At 39.0% G+C, this 23817-nt stretch overlaps 1 protein-coding gene across 1 annotated transcript in view; it reads left to right on the forward strand.

The window, feature by feature from the left end:
- LOC107038715 (actin-histidine N-methyltransferase) overlaps positions 1–23817 on the forward strand; it is a 315301-nt gene that overhangs the window by 248147 nt on the left and 43337 nt on the right. Inside the window, exons 4-5 of the mRNA XM_015257970.1 lie at positions 10647–10761; positions 10843–11322. Coding sequence (XP_015113456.1) covers positions 10647–10761; positions 10843–11322 — 595 coding nt within the window. The remainder of the gene's footprint in view (positions 1–10646; positions 10762–10842; positions 11323–23817) is intronic.

Consider the following 23817-nt stretch of genomic DNA (forward strand, 5'->3'; position numbering starts at 1 on the left):
CCCCAGAAATAAATAAATAATGATCAACAATAAAAATACTAGACTCTTAACTCTGACGGCAGGTAAGAGTTCAGAGACCATGTGCAAACTCCCCGTCCACCTCCCCACAAAGGAATAAATAATAATCAACAATAGAACAACTGAACTCTTTACTCTGACGGCAGGTAAGAGTTCAGAGAACACATGTAACCCCCCCCGTCCCACCCCCAGAAATAAATAAATAATGATCAACAATAAAAATACTAGACTCTTAACTCTGACGGCAGGTAAGAGTTCAGAGACCATGTGCAAACTCCCCGTCCACCTCCCCACAAAGGAATAAATAATAATCAACAATAGAACAACTGAACTCTTTACTCTGACGGCAGGTAAGAGTTCAGAGAACACATGTAAACCTCCCCTCCCCACCACAGATATTAATAAGTAATGATCAACAATAAAAAAACTCAACTCTTAACTCTAACGGCAGGTAAGTGTTCAGAGAACAAATGGACCCTCCTCTCTTCCCCAGAAATGAATAAATAATGATCAACAATAAACAAACTGAACTCTTAACTCTGAAGACTATTAAGAGTTCAGAGATACCCCTAGAATCCGACATAGAATCCGACATAACCCCAACTCTGACCGAACTCTGAACTTTCTCTGAAATCGTGGAAATATTCAAGAGTTCAACTCTGAAGTCAGTCCGCTAGGGATGGCTGTGTTCACCAACGCCGATTTTGATGATTCACGTCTAGAAATATTCGTTGGGATCTAGAGAATGAGATACAATCGAGAAATTTTACTACTCAAAGGTATTCCCAGAATTGCAATCGAATCCAATGTAATTTCCTATCCGTTTTCTATCAAATTTGCTAGAATTTTTTATGAAGTCTTTCATGAAGGCAATAATGTAGTATAGATCATGAAATGTACCAAGAAATCCAAAAATATTTAGATGAGTACCACCCAAACGTTGAACAATGTAGCGATTGAAAGACTCGGCCAGATTATTCGTCCGCACATCTCTGTTACGAGGAGCAACAATCGCAGCCAGAGGTCTCCATTGGGTTCTCAGGTACTGTCCAAAGCGATGAGCAAGAGTGTACTCAGGTGGGAGACTATCCAAAGCCTGAAGAATGATGTTCAATGCCTCGTCCCACAATTGTTCTGGGATGTAGGGCAATGTCCAAGCTTTCCAAAGGACGTCTCGTGGTGCTGATCCCATGTGACAATGCAGCCAATTGCGATACACAGTTTGGATGAAGTGGAGGACACAATCGACAATGATGGCAAGTGGAAACTCTTCGCTCATCCCAGAAACCAAGGCAAATTCATAATCACCAACAATGGTTCGGAGTGTGTTGATCAAGCCAGGAGCAAGTTCTTTGATGCGTCTCAAAATTGCCACGTACAACGGTTTCGTTCGTCTCTGCATCACTACGTAGACAGCAGCAAAACCAGCATTCGCCACTCGAATGTGTATCACGAAAAGCTGGTTCATCAAGGGGGTTGTTGGAGTGACCTTGAATGTGCCATCGGCGTGGATGTGTTCGGCAGAATTCAACTGAGCAAGCATTTCATCACTGATGAAAATATGAGCCCAAGCATTCTCTGGCGCTTCCACCATGCCTCGATAAACACCTCTTGTAAACCTGAATTCATGTAGGAGAGGTTCAAGTCCTTCCATAGTTGGTGGTATAGGTGGTCGAGTTCTCAGCCGTTCTTGACGAACAATTGCACGAACTGCATCAGCAGAAATTTTGTGAATCGCAGCGTTAGGATATTCAATCGAAGCGGTTCGATAAATCTCTGCCGGATTCAGGATCGTGTCACGGGCTTATTGTTTGATAAACCCTCGCATATTTGCATCATCCATCAAATATGGGTCCCCTGTATGGCTGTGCTCTGCAATGACGAAAACTCGCTCATCAGGAGTTATCAAGAATCTTCTTGGGCACTCCTTTTCCACTCGGTGAGCACATCGTAACATTCCCGAACTACGTCGGTCACGGTAAAGTGTATGACTTCGACAGATATACTTCGATGAGCCTCGGATTTGCCCTGGTACAACAATCAATTCATGACGAGTGATTTCTTTCAAATCTTCTGAATTGGAGTATTCATCGAAGGGTTCGAAGGGCTCATCGAAGTACTCTGCGTAATCAGGAAATTCCTCCAAAATTTCTTCATTTTCACCATCGCCGACGATTTCTCCTTCTTCAATTTCCTCTCTTTCCATGAAATCCTGAAGGAGACATCATAATGACAATTGACATCATAATGACAATTGGTATATTTATTTTCTAAAGACAATTGTTGGAATGAATTAAATTGAATTAAGCATGGGTCTAATTTTGTTCAACGTATATCGCACATTTTCCTCAGCCTCATGAGTAATTGAGTGATGAAAATGGATGAAAAATTCAATGGCTAATCGATAAAATTCAGGAGTAATGGTGGTAACACAGTCATGAGTTATTTTCATACTATTAAAAATACGAGGCTCGTTTATATGGCTGGTGGCACGGAAATGATGTTGGTAATATGAAAGTAATTAATACGTTGAATGAAAAATTATACATGAAACATTAATTAGTCAGTCTCGCGCTGTGTCAATAACAATAAAAGAACTATCACTTTGATTTTAATGGAAAAACCTAAAATGAGTAAATTGACATTTAATCCTCTTTTTTCGTGAATGTTTTTAATTCTCGAGTTGCGAATTAATTTTGGGGGAGCGTTCAGTGGAGGGGTTTAGGGGTGGATTGGTGGAATGGATCGATAGAAAAACCCAGTGATTTTTTCTATGAAATTTCATTGAAATTGTAGCAAAAATTCTATTGGGTCTTTATTCAATTTCGGTTTTCGTTTTTCAACATGTATTTTTTAATGAAAAGAACCAATACATGGTGATTTTTTATGGCAACTTTTTTACAAGTTCTCTTCCTTTGGATTTTTTTGATGGGAAATGAAGAAAATGGAAACAGTTAAAAAATTTATGCAGCAGAATTTTTATAGTTTCAAGAGAACAATTCACAAGACAGTTAATGGGAAAATAGAGTGATTTTTTTTGGAATACTATTGCAATCCTAGCAAAAATTCAATTTAAAAAAAATAAATTTTGCTTTTTGATGAAATTTTTCGATGAAAAAAGTCAACAGATGCTGATTTCTCCACATGTTTTTCTTCATTTAAAAATTTATGTTCCAGAATTTTCATAGAAAAAAATTCAAGAGAACAATTCATACAGAAAAATCGAATTCTGTTGAATTTTTTCCATCAAATATTTCTATTTTAATTTGCTATAGAAACCAACGTAAAAGAAGAATCGAATTTCCAATAAAGCTCCAATTCTCATGGAATTTCTCAGACAGTGCTGGGTTTTCCACTTAAATTTCTTCATAACTATTACAATAATTCCCCTATATCTCTTAAATTCTTTGAAATTCCCCAAACAATTACTGAGAAAATGATTATCTCTTCTTTTATGAATTTTTTTCGTTTACATCTTTCAATCCACAAGATAAAATATCAATTCCATTATTAATTTCGATATTTATTAATGAACAATTCAAGGTCATGGGATATTTAATTAATAATTTAAAACAATTGTTTTTAATTCAAAAAATTAACTAGTAAAATTAGTGAAATTTGGCGATTCCTTCAAATCCAAACATAATCAAGAACAACTCCACTCCTGACTCAAACCAAAAATAATTAAAAAGCTCTTGAATTAAAAAGCTCTTCAATCTATTGACTTTTCTATTAAACATCTATAGAAATGGCGCAAAAAACAAATAGAATTTGCCAATAGAATTCTAGAAGAATTTCAATCGAAATTCTATGGATTTTCTATTGGTTTTTCTATTGAATTTTTCCATACGTGAACAATAATTGTGTCACTGAGAATAATCTAAATTCGATGTTTTACTGCTAGGAAAAATGGAAATTTTATGAATAATTTACTAGCAATTTTCAGAAGAGTGACATTAAACTTAATTAAGAGGGAAAAAGTCATAGAATTTCGAATTTTCCAGAAAATTCAAAGTAGTTTCACTTTTTTTTGCAGTAGGTAGATGAGTATATCAGTTTACTTGATTTTTCGATCAAAACGTGAGTTACACTGGAATTTTATCGATTGAAAATTCAAGAATATATTTACCTTAATCTTCATCATTCGTATTCATTTTCAATTCCTTGAAATTTCATTGGAATGGTCACATGATCAAAATTTTGGAAATATAAACCGGAAATTTCAGTCGAAAATTTTTGACAGTGTTGATCATTTCATCGAAATTACCTTTTCTTCTATGTATAGAGACACGTTCGGTCAACTATTTTCAATCCGTTGTTGCTTATTCTTTCGTTGACAGCCTTCTTGTTATTAAAATGTCTCAGCAGTTTTATTCAGTGCTAAACACTAACTCATTTGCAGACGGGAAATCCCCATATTTCATCTGTTTTCATTCATTTATTTCCTTTTCATTCGAACCTCCTGGTTCTCCAACCGAAAAGCTGATGAATGCAAATCAACTTCAAACATCACAACGATTTTTAAAACATCATTTTAAAAATCCTCATAAAATTATCATAAAAATCATCATAAGAAAATGCAGGTGACAGTTAAAATTTAAATTGGGGGAGAGGATCAACGTCGATTGGGAAATATTGAGATAATCGCTGAGCTTGCCCAGGAGAACCCTCCGGTAATTGCCGTCAACCAAGACGAAGAGCATGCAGATGCCGAGCAAATCCCCCAATTTGATGAGGAAGAAAAAGTTGAGAGGCCAGTCCAACGAACAGGGAGACCACGCGGTAGGCCAAATGCAAATAATGGTCGAGTAAGAAGACAAGCCCCTGCCAAACGTCCCAGTCGTCCTAGAGCAAACTCCGTCCCTGAACAAGCTGCTGCACCTGCAGAGCCTTTGAGGAGACTTCGTGGAGGAAGCATTGAGCGTAATGCAGACCAGCCTGCTCGTGCTGGAAGACATCGTATAGCACATAATGCTGCCCGCAGCCCTGAACGCGCTCTCGCTCACCTGCTCAATCCTCCCATGGACGTTGCCTTGGAGCACGATGAAATTGAAGAGGTGCCCCTTCCACTAGCTCCAGATGCAGAGGATCCAGTTGGAGTAGCTGAGGTGCCTCCAGTCCCCGGGTCCGAAGCGCCTCCAGTTGCAGCGCCCGAGGTGCCCCCAGTTGCCCCAGCCGGACCTCTTTGCATCTTCTGCGTCGAACAAGAGGCCAACATGCTGATGTTGCCATGTGCCCATTACTCGACATATGAAGTCTGTCTGCAGCATTACGATCGCACTCATTGCCCGGTGTGTCGTGCTCTATCGTTTCGCGTAATTAAAATCTACAATGGTGGATTCAACGAGTAAATGTTTTTTTTTTCATTTCTTCATAATTATATAATTTTTTGATGTTTTTAAAAAAGTTTTTTCTTTATTCGTTAGTCGTTATTCGTTTTTTGTTACTCGTTATTTGTTATTCTTATTTGTATTTGTATTTCCGATTTGTAATTTCAAGTTCAGTTTGTTTTTCAAATAAATAAAGATAGTTCTTTGTACTCATTACTCGATTATTAGTCTTCAATTATTCAAATATTTTCAGGTAGCTGTGGATGTCAAAGTCGTGGAAAATGTATCTGCACATGCACTGTTATTATTATTATTATCATTATTCTGTTGTAATTTTCTCCTTAAAATCTCCAAAGCTCGGTTGCACCAAAATAAGAAGAAAAGAGTAAATTTTCTATTAAAAAAATGTTCAATGAACCTGTGGAAATCCTCTATAGAATCTGCTTGATGTGTTGATTGACGGATGCCATAATTTGTAATTTTTTAAAATATTCAGAGAAGAATATCAGAATGAATATTGAAATGTCTGGAAATTTACTTCTTCTCAGCATTATTCCCATCGATTTTTTATACATTTTTGTAATTATCTTTGAAGCTAGTAGGATTGGGAAAAAATGTCAATAAACATTTTTTAAAGACCATAAAATTTCCAGTAAAAAATCTTCCATAACTTTTTTCGCTCAATTTGTTTTTGTCGAAGATATTGTCAGTATAATATCCAAATCGCCTTCCTTATTAATTGAAATATTTGAAATAATTCTGTCTATAACCCCTAAACTGATGGATTCATGAAAATGTCCGGAATTAATATTTTTAGATCATAAAATTCTCTATAATGAAGCTAAAAGAATTAAAATAGTATTTTTTTATTTATCCTTCAGCCTCATTTCAGCTAATACTGGTCTAACCCTATGAGTTTGTATTCTTTCTTAAATGACCTGGCCTAACGAGATTAATAAGTTAATAAATAATGATAATTAATTAATCAATAATAAAAATTAATTAACTGATGAATTAATAAATAAGGAATCATGGAGTTGTGGGATTATTGAATCATTTCCAAATATAACCCTCAACTGTCGTGAGTGCAGATTTAGCTGCTGTTCCAACAGTTTGTGAATGTTTTTATGAATACGGTGGAGAATTCCCAGCATCATGTGATAGATAATTTGGAGTCATTTTGGCTGTGGAGAATTATTTTGAGTAATTTTGAAGGTAAAATAGCCTGGTGAATAGTTTAGCGGTGCATATTCCATCGCGCATGAACATTTGTGTTTAATTGGAAGAAAAACTGTGCACTATCCACGTGAATGGGCTTCTCGTGTTCTATCAATGTATGTTAGATTAATCGTGTAAATAAATTAGTGGGAAAAATCATGTGTACTCCGATGAAACTGGAACGTCATTGGGAATCTCATGTAGAATTGTACGTGTTTATGAAAATGTGTAGTATGTCCCCGTGTTCATTCCATATGTGCAGGTGTACAAGCCTGCCGTTCTCCATTATCCAAATTCGCTTTTCGCTGTTTGACAAAAGCCGATTGTTCTTTAGCGATGAAGTGATGGGGCTTCAATACTATCAATCGTTCCATTAGAAGATCAATGAATTCATCCATCGGGAGGGTCTGTGACTGCAAGGTACACCTGTACTTTGCCACACGCGCAATTCGACCATTTCCACGACAGAATCAGAGAGAAGTTTCTTCAGTTCACATGATAATGATTTCACTCCAGGACAATCGTTACATTCATCCAGATGACAGACCGGGGTTGGATTTGTATACATCAACTTTGCTAGACAATCTTTGTAATCTCTGAGTGGACAGGGGGAATTTTGAGTTAGAGTCACAATGTTAATTGCCTCTAGCATCAATTTGCAATTTTGATGAGACGTGGAAACACATACCACGTGAGTGCCATTTGCTCCTGCCACTACACATTCTTTAGGTCTCAGCTCGGCAAACTTGCTGAAACCGACTTTAGCATCTTCATTCGCATGTTTGTACTTCCGATGAAGGACTTTTAGATTTTCGAGTTTCATTCGCTTTTGCTCTACTTTCTTCTCTCCATTGATCTTGATGGATATTTTATCTTTCATTCCTGGCATTGGATTCGCACATCTATCACTCCGCGGCATTCTATACAATCCGAAGATATCAATTCCGAGAATAAAGATCATTTCTATATAATCAACGTGAAAATTCCTTACCTCGTTGCAAGAATAGAATAAGATAGGAGCTCGATAATCCATCCACACAGAATCGTTTGGTGATAAAAAATCAATCGAGAAATTGAGGTTTTTCTCTAGAATTAAACCCTTGGAACCGACTGATGATGATAAATCAATTAATTGATTCCGTTTGTTTCTTCCTCTCATTTGTTTGATCATAATTCGGCAAACTTGAGGATGATAATGTTCAATTCAACTATCTACCCTTCCAGTAAAAATTTCGACGAAAAATTTTTTTTTCGGCGCACTCTTTCTCTGTTACATGATGGTGTAGTCTTATATGTCATCATATATGAACAAAGAATAATGATTGACAGACTTATTTCTTTAAAAAAAACCGATGGATCTCCCCTAAAAACTGAAAAACCCAAAAATTGCGAAAAAAAAAATTGTTTCCGGTGCATTACTTCGCTCTTCCATTATGGCGTATTTTTTTCAAATCATATAAGGACATCCTCTATCATAAAAAAAATATTTCGATCGAATATCGAGAGGCCCTAGAGAGAAAAAAAAGATACACTTCGTAGTAATCATACTAAAGCATGACTGTGGCACGCTAGGTTTGGTCATGCTTCAATAGCATATCTCAAAGCAATTCAATTGAAATTCCCGGATAACAAAGAATTAAGAGACGTGATTTTTGACGAGTCAATAATGGAGTGTGAGGTTTGTTTAGCTTCTAAATTCAACAGATTGCCATTCCCAAAGATAAGACGTCGAGCAACAGAACCTTTGCAAGTAATACACTCTGACGTAATGGGGCCAATATCTCCAACCACATATCCGAAAGGATACAGGTTTATATCAGTCTTCATTGATGATAAATCGAGATTTGCAATGGCATACCCGATGAGAGCGAAGAGTGAAACAGGTCGGTGTTTTGAAATGTTTGTCAGGAGTTGTAGAAACTTGTTGGGATACGATGCGAAGGTCTGTTATCTTAGGTCAGATCAGGGGACAGAATTTACCGGAGGACATACAGTTGAGGTATTGAAAAGATTAGGCGCGGAATTACAACTGGCGAGTCCTGACACTCCGGAACATAATGGCGTCTCGGAAAGATACAACCAGACAATCCAGAAAAAGGTCCGTACGTACATGTTTGACGCGAAACCACCAGAAACCATGTGGGATCTGGCTCTGTCTGCCGCTGTATACGCGTACAATCGAACTCCTCACAAATCTAATGAAATAAAAACTCCATTAGAAGAGTTTACACCGAAACATAGCTTTGATATTAATCAGATAGAGATTTGGCTGTTTGGCGTACATGAAAGTTCAGAGAGAAGTAGGACCTAAATTTAGAGCAATAGGTGTGAGAGGTGTTCTGATTGGTTACACTCCAACAGGATACATATTGCTGAAACCAGAAGAAGGCAAATTCTATGAAAGACATGTCAGGTTCAATGAGAAAAAGGTCTATGGTGATAAGTACAAGAGAAGTGAGGTCAAAGATGCCCCAGAAGTTCAAGAAGTGATAAACAAGGAGGAGTGGTTTGTAGGTTTTGACAAGGGTTCAAGCAATATTGATGAGATATTCAAATCGGAGGGAGTAGGGAAGAGAAAAAGGGGTAGGCCGAGAAAGGTGACTCCAAAGTCAGAGATAAAAGAGGTCGATGAACCGACCAGTGAAAGGCCGCAAGAATCAAACCTTACAAAATTACCGATCGACGCGAGTTCAAGTTCTGGATTATTTTTGGCGTGCTTATCACAGGGTGAGGGTGAGTTAGGTCTGGACTATTCAACTGACGAGGTATGTCACGCTTTTTTTGCTGATATCAATTCTGATCCAATCAATTTTAAAGATGCCATGCAGGGAGTAGAAAAGAATAAATTGACTGCTGCTGTAGAAGAGGAATTAAATTCGATGAGTAAAAATAATGTATGGAAAATTGTAGACAGACCTATCTGTAATCAAAATTCTCAGAAAGCTAATATCATTGATTCGAGATGGATATTTAAACGCAAGTTAGAAGCGACAGGCAAGACACGTCATAAAGCAAGATTAGTAATTCGAGGTTTTAAAGATCGAAATGTTTACGAATTAAGAGAAACTTATGCTCCAGTATCCAGAATGAACTTGGTCAGGGCAGTATTTGCCATTATCAATAAATACAACTTAGATACATGTCAATTGGACGTTAAAACGGCGTTTTTGAATGGTGAGATTGACGAGGAAATTTACTACTAGACCAGACATTTCCTACGCGGTTAATGTGTTGAGCAGACATTAGGTGAGTCCAACAGATGAGGATTGGAAAATGGTGAAGAGAATACTAAGGTATTTGAGAGGTACTACTGCTTTGCGTCTGAGATATGCTGGTGAGACTGATGTGATTGGAGCGTATTCAGATGCTAGCTTTGCTGATTGCAAAGGATCACTGCAAAGGATCACTGTTTGGTGATTCAATTATTATTCACAAGCGCCAAGTTGACAAAATAATGAATGTAAATATCTAATCATTGTCTTACTGTCTGTTTAGTGAAAAAGAGTATGTAAACTTGATGATGGCCTTATATGGAGGAGGACTCAGAAGCAGTCGGGAGGGAGTGTTGGAATATGGCTCTAGCTCCTGGTCCTAATACAATATTATCTATAGTATAGGACATATCTCTGTAAGCTCAGAGGGGAACGAGATCGTGCGCATCCGCAGATCTCGTCCGAGGCCGGTTGCGGCGTGTGTGCGATACATTCCTGTATGAAACGTGTTGGACGCTAGACGCGAGATGAGTGACGTGCTTTATTGAATAAATCTTGACGAGTTAATACAGTGTGTTAATTTATTGTGTCCCAATCCCGCATAATCTATCAATAACCAACATTTTCGTGTTTTACACTCTCGAATTAGTAAATATTGACCATGCTTTTACAGGAATTTCTTCCGGCGAAAGAAGTTCTCTTTTACAACCGAAAATCTTTCGGCATTTTAACGTCAAATTATTGATTACTAGAATAAATCCAAAATTGATAAGATAGGCTATGTCATTTGTCTTATACCCTCTTCCATACGGTAAGTTCGATCTCTTTGGTAATGTTTGAATTGATGCTTCTATTTTCCTTGTTACAGTTGGGCAGTTTCTACAGTCATGACACGTCAAAATATCATTCCCAGTAAAAACAGTGGGGAGATGATCCACGCACTTATTCCCATGTGGGACATGTGCAACCATGAAGAAGGAGTGGTAATTACCCTCTTAATTTCATTTCATCAAATCCAACCAATGAGGCAGGATCACTAATTCCACAATTGCATTTATATTCAGATCACGACTGATTTTAATATCAACTCGGATATGTGTGAGTGCTACGTAAAACGGGAATTCAAGCATGAAGAGCAGATATTCATTAATTATGGACCTCGAACAAATTCCGATTTTTTTGTCCACTCCGGATTTGTTTACTCAGATAACAGGAACGATGGGTTTAAATTACGTTTGGGTATCAGCAAATCTGATCCATTGTTCCAAGATAGGATGAAACTGCTGGAAAAATTACAGTTTTCAACTACAAACGTATCGTTCATCCTTAATAACAGTGGTGAACCAGTTTCCGACGAACTGCTGGCATTCTTGAGGGTCTTCAGTATGAGGAAGTTCGAACTGGAACATTGGTTAGAGTCTGCGAAGGTCCTCGATTTGAAGCATCGAGATTGTGCGCTTGATACAGTTGTAGAGACTAATGTTCGAAAATTTCTGCTGACCCGGCTCAAGTTACTTATGGCAAACTATCCAACTACTTTAGAGGTAATTCCTATAATCTCATTGTCATTAAGAAGTTGAAGTACATTCTCAGTTAATGTTATTGTTATACATTGTGCATAAAAATCAGAATTTGAAACACAGGAAGTGCAGTTAATCTGTTCACAATTATTTTCATTTCCGACGATTGCCGTTATGAATTTATTATTATTCATCAATTGATTAGTTTTGTTGGTATTCATCAATAGGTTGATATATGATATATATATTCGGATTCTTACTGGTAATTCCTGGAGGTCTAAAAAATTATCGGATATATTGCGAAAACTTTATTGCAAAAAAAGAAAAATCCCCAGTGCAGTACGACGGTTTTTCATTGTGAAGTTTATCGCGATCGTTGATTAACAAGAAAACTTTATAATAGGGGTGGTATAAGGGATATGGCGAGTGTGGAGCATTCCAGACATTAGACTTTGAAGGACGTTACGAAACATGAATATTTACATGAATATTTGCACAAGAGTATGTATTCTTTTTCAATACTGATGACTGCAAATAGTTCGATTGTGATTAGACGACGGGATAGCAGATTGAGAGAAAATCGGTAAATAGTTGAGATAACAAGACTAAATTGAAATGAAAATGAAAATTAATATTAGTATATGAGCGAGTTTGTCTCAACGAGAGGCACCAGTCGGATACCGGTCGGAAAGGGGAATAAAGCCACAGAATTGCCAACAAAGACCTTGGAACCTCTAAAAATCAAACTCCATCAATATGCAATGATTTACAACACTCTTAGCCTTCTCCCCTTACTTTCTCACCAAACACCTCGGGGCAGATACCCAACAATAAGGGAGAAATTTTGCCCGAAAGATATGGGCATAACATATGTATAAATTCCCAACACTTAGTTTTCGAAATGACGCTTTAGTCGAGTGGCAGCGCGTCAGCCAACCAACCTGGCTATCCAAGTTTAAAACTCTCCTCTGCTATATTTTTATTTTTATTATTTCATTTATGGGGAGACTACTATGAGTTTTAAAAGTTGCGGGCTATTGGAATGCGATTTCTGATAGATTAGATGCAATAATTAGTGCAAAGAAACTAATTTTTTATTGTTTGTTTACTCCGCAAACGCTTCAAATGTTAAAAATCGTCCGGGGCATCCAAATTCTGGGCTAAACAGGTTTTCTTTTCGAAAATTTTTGGAAAAATATGTGCCATAATTATGAATTTGTTTTTTAACTCACCTCCTACGCAGATCATTTCTTTATTATTTTAATAAAAAATTACACCATTCATGTAAAATAGCTCGAGAAATATTTCTGAAAGAATCGAGAATATATTTTAAATATCTTAAGGATAATTTTTCTGCCCATTTCACATGGATGGCTCAAATTTCTATATTAAACAAAACGAAATTAGCTGTGTAGGAGTCGAATTTCAAAAAACTGATTCGTAATTGTTATTGCACACATTTTTTCAAAAATTTCGAAGAGATGTAACGTCCTAATTTATTCCAGAAATCTATAAAGAAAACAAGTTACAAAAACCACAATACTCGTTCGAAATGAGGGCTTCTTAGTGCAGAATGCAATAACAAAAATTCCAAGTCAGCAAATTTTACCTCAGTCATGAGCATAAAAGAGAACATGGGTCAACCAGATTACCCATATTGAAAAATCCTCGTTTTAAACAAATTTCGACAACAATAACCTAATTTCGAATTATTGAGACATACCTGCAATGACAATTTGCAATAACCAAGGAAAATTGAACATATGAAAACTGACAGACATCCACGTACCAAAATTCGAGCGAAACTTTCACCAGTCGACAGCCAGCCTTTGGTAAATTTGGAACTTCTCTCGCGTAGCATAAACCGACAGGCCGAGTTTTTCGGTGGATTCTGAAAAACCGAAATCAAAGTTTGTCAGAAACGACATCGGGAAAGTTGCTCAAATTTTGATGCATTTACCAGTGGTACTGTCATTGGCTTAGAACTCAGAAGTCATTTTTAAGTTCACTGTTAATTGAAGTGCTTTTGCCCCAAAGAAAATAATTGAAATGTCAAGTGGTGGGAGAAAGTCTACTTCCAATCGTTCGTAGCACGCGAAGTATACGGATTGTAAAAATTCCCGCGCTTGTGTGAACCTTGTGGAAAAAAGGACTCAAGAATTCACAAAACTGTGTGTAATAAAATAGATTATTTTAGTGCCCAGTATAAGCTATAATTCGGAGTGTATGGACAAAATAAACGTCATATAAATTCTAGTAGAAGTACACGTAAATCAACCTGAATGAAGATCTGCCAAAAGTGAGTACAAATACCAAGATAATTCATGTAGGATCTCATCCAGTAGGAAAAGGGGAACGAAAAATCAATTGTAGCTCAAAAACCGCGTAAACAAAATTCAACAGTCTGACACCATATTCTTCACTAAATAAGAATCAAAATTTTGTAATAAATTGTTAAATCATTTCGAATTTGATTATAATATACAGGGTGACAAATGAGAATAGGTGAAAATTAAACTATCATAGTTTTGTTGATTGATGTAGGAAAGGAAGGACCATCATGTTTGTAGACACAATAGACTTTGCAAATTTATTTGCAATTAGTTAGGGTTGTATTTCATTTCTTTAAAATAAAAATTCACACGGTTACAGAATTGATCAAACGCATTCGAGGACATATGACTAATGGTAAATACTCTCGAAGTGTCTTTCATTAGAATTTGCGCAATAGTCAAGGCGTTTCTGAAAACTATGGAAGACTTCTTCAATTTTAGCTCGAGAAATACTAAAAACGCCCTTCTGGATAGCGCTTATCAGAGCCTCTTTTGTCTGAGGATTGTCCCCGTAACAGAAGTGTTTAAGATAACCCCACAAGAAGAAATCACACGGGTTCAAATTCGGTGAGTATGGTGGCCATTTCATCCTTGCTCGGGCGAAGCGGGGATACCCTAAGCCGATGACGCGATCACCGGATACTTTGTGCAATGCAGCAAACACATCATTAGTTCGATGAGGTGTTGCACCGTCTTGCATAGAATATAAATCTTTCACCAATCCTTTTTTCTTAGCGAATGGGAAAAATTTATTTCCAACATCTCTCGGTAACTCTCCCCTGTGATGGTCCCTTCCAAGATTTCCACATGTATTTATTTGATCGACAGATCTGCCCAAATTGTAACTTTAGTAGGGTGGAGCGGTTTTGCTACTGACGAATGTCGATTTTCACTCCCCTAAAATCGGTAATTTTGTTTATTCACGTAGCCATCAAGGTAGAAATGAACTTCATCCGTGGAAAAAATTCGATTGGCTTCGATTTCAGCATTTTCAAACATTTGCGTTAAAACTGCTGAATTCAAGTCGTTTCCCCACAGCAGCTTGCGTAAGCAATTGGTGGGAAGTGATTTTATAAGGATGAAGTTTCAGGAAATATTTAATTATCAAGCGTAGGCTCTCTTGGTTCAATTCTAACTTCCCAGTCGCCTTGCCTATTGAATCAGTTCGATGATTTTTTAAATGTTTTTCCACCTTGTCCACTAGTTCTTCCATTGTTACTGTATAAGATGGACACGGAAGATCATGGCGATGATCCTGTAGGATACCATAGTTAACAAAATTATCAATCATCCTACAAAAAAGAACACATTGATTCAAAAAAATCATTGGAGACTAACCTCAAAAAAATAATCGTACAGGAGAACTAAAAAATTCCTACCGTTTGAGAGTGGTTTCACTCCCGATTCTGTGACTACCGAACTTACTATGAAAACCTCTATACGCATTTGTCTAATTTTTTCCTCGGGAATAATAGCAGTCAATGAGATACACTTTTTCTTTGACAGTAAGCTCACTCATTTTGGGAAATATGAACTAGAGCCCGGAGTGTGCCAACAGAATTTGCCAGGCTCCAAGTTTTAACCTAGAACAGCCCGATCCCTGGTGACAAAGTGGAGAAAGTAATATAGCGGAAAAGTTTTCACCTATTCCCATTTGTCACCCTGTACAAGGAAAAACTGAGAGCAAATCTTTCCGTTTGAAATAAATTATTTTTCTCCGTCTATCTTCCAAGATTCCTTAAAAATAATTCCTCATTGTCTCCATTAAAAATTGAAACTCTCAACAACGAGCAACGGTAAGTATGAAGAAACAAGCATCGTCCTTTATAATTAAAAATGAAAGAGATAGGAGGTTTAAACCTTCTATTGATAATTTCTATTAAGATCACGGAGATTAACCAAAACCTTATCCTCCGACGCTGGATAACGTCTTTGGGCATAACAGTAGAAATTTTTGCCGCAGTCAGTAGGACACGTTTATACTTCCCTTGGCGCTTACCACGTCCAAGAGAGTTGAATAAATAATTTTAGTAGAGGGTTTACCTTCAGTAAAACCACCCAATTTTGCTCAAATTCACTTTTCATTTTATTTTCGTTTTAGTAGGTGTATAACTTAATTTTGGTCCTTTTTTGTCAAAAAAAATTTTATATCATAAAATATATAAATACTAGATCAATCCTGGAAATATCGTCCATCGTTTTCGATGACCTTCCCCCATCGATTGGGTAACATACGAATACCATTGCAAAAGAAACTTGTAGGCTTTGAGGGAATGAAGTCATCGATGAAGCAGACGAACGAAACACAAAAACGAAGCAAAGTGATCGCTCGTTTTTGTATATCGACCAGAGTTTGGAAGTGGCTATCCTCCAAGGCGTACTACATGGACCGAAAAAGATGATAATCCGAAAAAGCTGATAATCCTAAGGCGCCTAATCCGGTGAATATGCCGCGTGCAGGACAACCTCCCAGCCCAAGCTTAAAATGGTTTTCTGAGTCGCGCGAGCCACATGAGGTCGCGCGTTATCATGGAACAGCATGACTTTCCGGCTGCCTTGCCCAGTAAATGGCCGTTTCTCATCAAGTACTTCGTTCAATTTATTCAATTGTCGACTACAGCGTTCTGCAGTAACTGTTTGTCCTGTTTCCAAAAGTTCGTAATAGAGTACACCCTTCATATCCCACCAGATGCAGAGGAGATCCTTCTTCATGTGAATTTTTTGTTGGGGAGTGGATTTCTCCTTATCACATATCGTGACGTGTCTAGCGTGGAGGATATACTTATAATTCTAGCTGAGAAATATTGGAGAGTCAAAGAAATCCGATGTTTTTGTGTATCAAATGCGCAATCTCATAAAATATAATAATGAATCCCTGGATGATTTCCTTATGAGGTTGACAGTACTGAAGCAAAAATGTTTTAGCGTGATCGATAGACAAAAGGTAATTGAAGCCCATCGCGCTAAGCCTAGAAGATTTGCGACATAGCAGGCCATTCGCAGATTCAAAGAATATGCCTCGCCTTCCCTACGAGATCAAATTCGTACGAGGAATGCAGACTCTTTGGATAAGATCCTAGTTATCCTGAACACAGAAGAATATCGGTTCCAGTCTGAGGTCTCTGTCTTCGAGATGAGGCCAATGGAGGCATATGCTTCTTCAGAATATCCAATTGGTGATCAGTACCTTCGGCAGATAGGGTAATCCTCTGCGCGACCAATCCAACCAAATTATAGCCAGTACAACCGGGGACAAGGTGCCTCAATTAACCATCAACCAAGGTTCAATGAAACTCTTCTTCTTTGACCCCCGCTATAAGAGCCAGAGTTTCAACAATTTCTCTGGCTACGACAACTACGATGCATACTCTAATAACTATCGCTTGAGGAATATGCCCTTTAGACCACCGAACGTGCCCCCTCCTCAAGATAACTTTCAGAATCAGGAGCCTCGTCAATAACAACACCCACCACAACATCAGGAGGATGCTGCAGTAGCCATGGGTTTATCATACTCAGATATCTATAGAAATCATGATAACTACCGTTAGCCCACACGTCCAGCTTACTCAACAGAACTGGGGCTTTAGCCCCAGTTTTGGCTGGAAACTCGAACATTCATCAACGGCTTCACTAGCAGGAGCAGAGGTTGGGACAGCAAGCAGAGCAGCTGAGACAGCATGGAGAGCAATTGGCCCAGTTTGGCGACATACTCTGAACAGTATCAGACAAGTTTGATAAACTGACTACGGAGGTTTCGAGTCATACGACCTCTCGATCTAGAGACCATTCACGAGACCGCGGCAGCGGCACGATGCAACCCCAGGGCATTCTCAGCGCTGGAGTACACCCGAGTACACCCAAGGTCAGAATTTAAACGAAAACAATGCTTGTCACGAGGGCGTGTCTGCGGGAAATCAGAGACAGTCACCACGCCAATTCGTCAAGCTCTTCGTGAGCTTTCGCTCTTCACTCCCAATAGAGGTAGAGACTATTGAATATGCTATCGACGGTGAGCCAAGGATGATTCTGAAAAGCAATGGCTTCAACGGGGGCTAGATAAATGTTTTGGTTGATACGGGTGCTTCCATCAACCTGATCACCCAGAACTCGTTACTCGATTTACCACACTTGGTCCAGCGGAAGCGCATCAAGATTGTTGGGCTATCCAATGACAGAATGATGTCCCTAGGAACGATAAGGATTCATCTGTCAGAAGAAGTCAGCATTAATTTCTACGTGATACCTGTTGATCAGATTGCTGGGGGTTATGAAGCAATCATAGGAGATGAATTTATTCGTCAATCCAAGGCTTTTATATCCTTCAACATATAGACCATTGCCTTCAACTTCAGCCCTCTTAGCTCAATGCATTTCTGCATGGGACCCTGCCAGAAGAAACACGGAAAAGGCAACTATGTCAGAGCTAGTGGGGGTGGACCCCTGGTGAATATCAAAACCAAGCAGTTTTTATGGAAAAGCCAGTGCTTATTTAGACACTGGTTCAGACCTGAATCTAATCGAGAGAATCGTCCTTAAGCTCCATATAAAAATCGAAAAGTCCACAGTTCCAAATCTGATAGGAATTACCAACGATCCAATGCCTATTGTGGGAATGGTGCAGCTGGAAATAATGAGAACGAAAATTCCTTTTCATGTTGTTGACCACAAATTACCTATCAAGGGCGTAGGAGTTTTGGGTCTGGAATTCCTTGTGAGAGAGAAAGTTGACATCCGCTACCTTCAACAGAACATCACCATCAAAAAGTATCCTGATTCACTCATCTATTGCCACACAGAGATGAAGCCAGTCAAACCCTTCACCGTGCCACCACGAGTGAGGATGGCAATCGCTGTTCCTCTGCAACCTGGTCATGAATTGACATAAGGTTATCTGCCGAAGATCCAGACTCTACCAGGGGTTCTCCTAGGGGAATGCGTTATTTAAACTGGCGGCAACAGCGGATATGCGATGGTGATTAAATCCACCGATTAACCAGTAGAGATTATTATCCCACCCAAGAGCTTCCCAAGAGCTTCTACCCTTTCATACCAATCTAGAAGAAACAGAAGATGAGGAGATTGAAGAGGCTGAATGTTGCATGGGAATCATTAACCCAGAATAGTATGTCATAGAGGAACAAACTCACAAGATACTAGACTCGTTGCCTGAACAGGAGTTGAAGGTATTCGAGCAGGAGGAAGAAATTCAACTGATCACCGAATTCCCAGACATTTTCCAGGTCCCAGGAGATTGTATTGCGGGCAACCGTGTCTTGAGTGAGAGCGAGAGAGAAAGAATATCTACCTGCTGACTCTTACCTGACCGTTACCAGTCACGAATGGAAGTCACTACGATGATGAGACAAACCGGAGTTTAATTATCTCTTCAGTAAAATTAGTCAGGATCGTGATTTTCGGGTTAAGGTATTAAAATACGCCGAAAATGTAACACGTAAAGGAAAAGAAAGAGACCAGTTACACCAATAAAATAATTTATTCAATCAAAAGGTGACTGAATTTTGCGTAAACCCAGGGTGAAAATCGTCGAAGGAAAAATAAGAAGATAGAAAAGTAGAGGAATTTCCGCGTCGCGGCTCCCTTTTTATATTGAGTCAAAAATGTGTCATCAGGGGTAGAAGGTTCTAGAAGCTCCAGGTGCCCCAGGTTTTTTACGCTTCTCGAACAGTGAAAGATGCTGAGACCAAATATACTCCGACAGAGAGGGATTGCCTGGCGGTCGTTTATGCCCTGGAACAGTTTAAACCGTACTTTGACGGGGCGCCATTCCTGATTGTTACAAACAGCCCTGCCTTAAATTGTCTCCTAGACCTCTCCAATCCTATGTCCAGTGTTACATTTATAATTTCATTAAAAAAAAAAATAGGAAAAATTAATTCATTAATCCAGTACAATCTTACGCCGATAAACAAAACTAACCGGATACGATAAAATTCCTACACGCGCCGAATTATTGTCTACAAAACTGCTGACTTCAAAGTAAAAGCAAAGTCACGTGATCTTCGAAAAAATCAGCAAAAAGGGCTGGCTATTGCCACCACAAAATTTAAAGAGTGAGTTACGTTCCAGCGTCGATCGAATAAACGCCTTGGGAGGTGCTCCTTGAGTAGTCACGAACTGATATCCGAAACCATTTTATTAAGCCCGCTCGGTGTTCGTGATTTTAAGCATCTTTCGGGAATTTTACTCACTACCCATAGTTTCACGGTGGGGTCCCCGACAAGGTGAAAAATTACTTGTTACACAGACGCCAGTGAGAAGTGCAAAGGACATATCAGAAAATTTTAAATTATACAAATTAAAAATTTTGATATAATAAACGGTATTAAGTTTTATTCTACAAACTTTGTGATCAAACGAAATCAAACGAATCAGCATCAATTCAGTATCGAGATCAAATTTAATATCGGAGTAAACCGAGGGCATATTACAAGAGTTTCCGTTCAATTGGATTAGAACGACGACTAAGAACTATCAACTTAGAGTAAGTCAACTACAAAATTCTCCCGCATGCCTTACCAACTAGGGTGCTCTGATCGATCTCACTCTCTTGTTCTCTCTCTGTCCGTAATCACGGACAAGGTTCAGAAAAACGAAATCAATAATTTCGTTCGAGTTAAATTGTCAAAATTTTCTGTAGTATAAAGCTCAGAAAACGGCCAACAGAATAAATTGTCAGAATAATAACATTCTTCCATCTTATAATTTCGCAAACCTTCCCAAATACCTCATCGACCGTGGATGTGCCACGCCCATCCACGCACATAATCGTTTTACTGTTGAAAACGGTAAAATTGGTGTCAGAAGTGGGATACCTTGCCCGCGTTCGCGAGAAATTTCGGATAGTTCCCCTCATTTTTTCCCCCTATTACTTTCTCTTCAACTCTAGACTGGTTACCATGCGAGGGAATTGCCACAACACGTCGTTTTATTCACCTTACCATCGACTGGTTAACCGGAAAAATTTGAGGAAAATTGAATTCCTCAATTGAAGTATTTAAACAATTCTATTTTTTTTCAATATTGTATCCTTAATTCTGGGAGAAAAAAAATATATTTCCAACAGGTGAAATTTTTTTTCCCCGTGTTTAATGAAATTGCCTGTTGCGCGACGTTGCTGGGAACTCGCTAAACGCGCCTGGGAAGTGTAGAATGGATTCGGCAACGCTGGAACCTAAATAACACGGCGGCACTCTCCCGCGAAGGTGACTAAAGTCGCATTTTTCTGTCAGGTAACCAAACTAGGGTTAATTAAAAATTATATATATATATATATGAGGTATTCCACGCCAAATGAGTCGACCGCTGACCCTCACCCTGTTGGAAATTGATGGCGATTTTTTCTACGATTGGGGAGGTTGAAAAACTATATTCCAAATTTTTTCAGATTTTTTTGGCAGCCCAGTTCGGAGATATGATTTTTTTTTCATTTTTCCAGTTTTTTTTTCAATAACTCGAGTTCTATCCATCCGATTTTGTTTTAGTAAGTGTCAAAATTTTTCATTTTTTACTGCCTATAAGAATATTTTTAGTTAAATATTTTTTTCCATCTCTAGATGCGCATAATAACGACTTTTCGAATAAAAAAGTTGAAAAACTCGAATTTTTCCAATCACGTCACGGATGATTTGTTTCATTTTTTTCATTAATTCTTATAATTAAAACCNCAATAACTCGAGTTCTATCCATCCGATTTTGTTTTAGTAAGTGTCAAAATTTTTCATTTTTTACTGCCTATAAGAATATTTTTAGTTAAATATTTTTTTCCATCTCTAGATGCGCATAATAACGACTTTTCGAATAAAAAAGTTGAAAAACTCGAATTTTTCCAATCACGTCACGGATGATTTGTTTCATTTTTTTCATTAATTCTTATAATCAAAACCAGTATTTTGAGCCATCATACAAGTTGGGCATCGTCCTGGATCTATTTTATTTTCAATTGTTTCGTTTCGAAATTCCGTAAATTTGGTTGCAACACCTCAGAATGGCGTTGATTGACTTTGATTATAGACGGTATGAAGTGGATTTGATTGCATACCTATATATTACATATTTTTTATGGCGGTTAAGTGTATAGAGACATAATAACTCGTGGTTGTGGAATATAAAGGCGTTGTATTTATCGCAGAGAGATGTGTTCACATCGCATATATAAATCGGACTGAATTCAACTGAACTGACTGAGATATTCGCCGGGGAGCGTGCGAGTTTAAATACCTTCTGTTATGGAAGGTTCGGGAATCATCCAGAAGTCTTATGAGAGACAAGGACAGAATGATACCCGCCTCGAATATGACGGTATAGAATATTCAAGACGTGTTAACTAAATTTCAAAATAATAATACGTTTGTGGCTCGCTCCACAAGTACTCCCCTTCTGCGGAAAAAAAATGAAAACAAATTAAGCAAACCGAAACGAAGAGAAAATATATAATATCAATTGTCGAGAACAGCTAAAATTGTTTGGCAATAACACAAAGAGGATAAAACGATGCCATAGAAATGATGATCAACTGGACGTCATCTCGGAAGCGTGGACGTCTCGGAAGCGTTGGACCAAGTGGCGATGCTGGCCGTCGAAAATGAAGCTGTCGGAGTCTGGTTGGAGTCGTGTTGATGTCGAAGACGATGATGGTCATTGCCGAGTGCCGTTATCAAAGCGTGTCGAGACGAAGGCGAGAACGAGCGACGATGCGAACCTTGTAGTCTGTGACGGAGCTAGTGCTGTACGAGACGGACGAAACCAGATCTCCACATAGATAGCGGTCGATGAACACCATTCGATGGTGATGAGCATGATGGAGACGATGAAGACATATGCAGGACATGTTTAACGGTCGGTCGTTAGCTTTTGCTGATCGTAGTCGATGCGGTGTCGGCGTGTCGTCACAGATGCATGTGAACCTTTAGAAATCAGCGAAGCAGGTAGATCGTGGGATGAGCGAAATGAACTTCATCCCCTGAAAATCCGTTGTCAAGTAGCCTGAGACCATCGGAAAAATCGAAGATCCTGAAGGTCGGTGTCGCTGTCTGCATGGCGATGTCTCCACGCGCGATGTTGTCGATACGTGGCAGTGCACATTTCATGAACCCAGCACTTTACATGAGGTCGTTAATCCAGTTATTGAGTCGATAAACACTTGATGTTAGATGTTGGCGACATTCTCCAAGCCTTGGAACGAGATCGCAAAACGTCTTGTTGCTCTAGAATAGAAGCCTATTCAGTAGTCGAGGCCGCGAGGCATGGATGTCACGTTCTGTCCGATGAAATTGTTGCCTCATATCGTTATCAGTCGAAGCGGTACGAGATTTCCGGTAAAATCGGTCGGAAAAATTCACAAATTATTTTCGGTGCAGCACAACCTTCTTGGGTGCTCAGCAATGCACCGAAATTCACAAAACTCGAACGGAGCACGTGAACGACACAACACACGAGCGCGCGGTACCTAAACCAACTCACAAAGTGCACGATCAAAAATGCACTCGAATTTTGTTGAATAGTCGCGAACGTTAACACAGTTTATTTAGGCGGTAAAAACGCGGAAAAACGGTGCGTTCGATCACGTCGGGGTCACCAGTTAGCGGCGGTTAGGTGTTGTAAGGATATTTTCCCGGGTTGTTCACCCAGGAAAAATCCAAACTACTTTTTAGCCGTCTCTATCGCTCAATAGTCGGGCGCCAGCCGAACCTTCACGGCAGGTTCGACGAAAACCGGCCTCTGAGGCAAACTCGTCCACTCAGAGGACTTCTGTGGCCGGGCAAAGGGTTGCCCAGCTAGCATCAGTGTGACACGGTAGAGTGGGCCACCAGCCACTATTTCAGGCTGGACATTAAGCCTCACGGCCTAATCATCCATGTAAAGTGAATTTACTCTCATCCTGGAGGGTTTTTCACTCTCTCAGTAGGCTTTCGCCTCCTGAGTATTTCGACTCGGGAGGGTTTTCGGAATTAAATGCGAATCAGCCGGGACTCCTCAGAGCCTGGGACGCCGAGAGGCTGATCCGACCAAAGTGGAACCCTGTTACCCACTTCACGACCACCCACACTCTCGGCCACCAGTTACCGCTTCGGTCATCGCACGTCACCGTCTCCGGGTACTCGAATGTCGGCACATGGTCGGGTCGACAGGAGGACGATCTCTACTCCAGACCCACGGGCCCATG

Source organism: Diachasma alloeum, unplaced genomic scaffold (genome assembly GCF_001412515.2).
Source record: "Diachasma alloeum isolate Michigan unplaced genomic scaffold, Dall2.0 Dall_scaffold_00287, whole genome shotgun sequence".
In the NCBI taxonomy this organism is placed as follows: Eukaryota; Metazoa; Arthropoda; class Insecta; order Hymenoptera; family Braconidae; genus Diachasma; species Diachasma alloeum.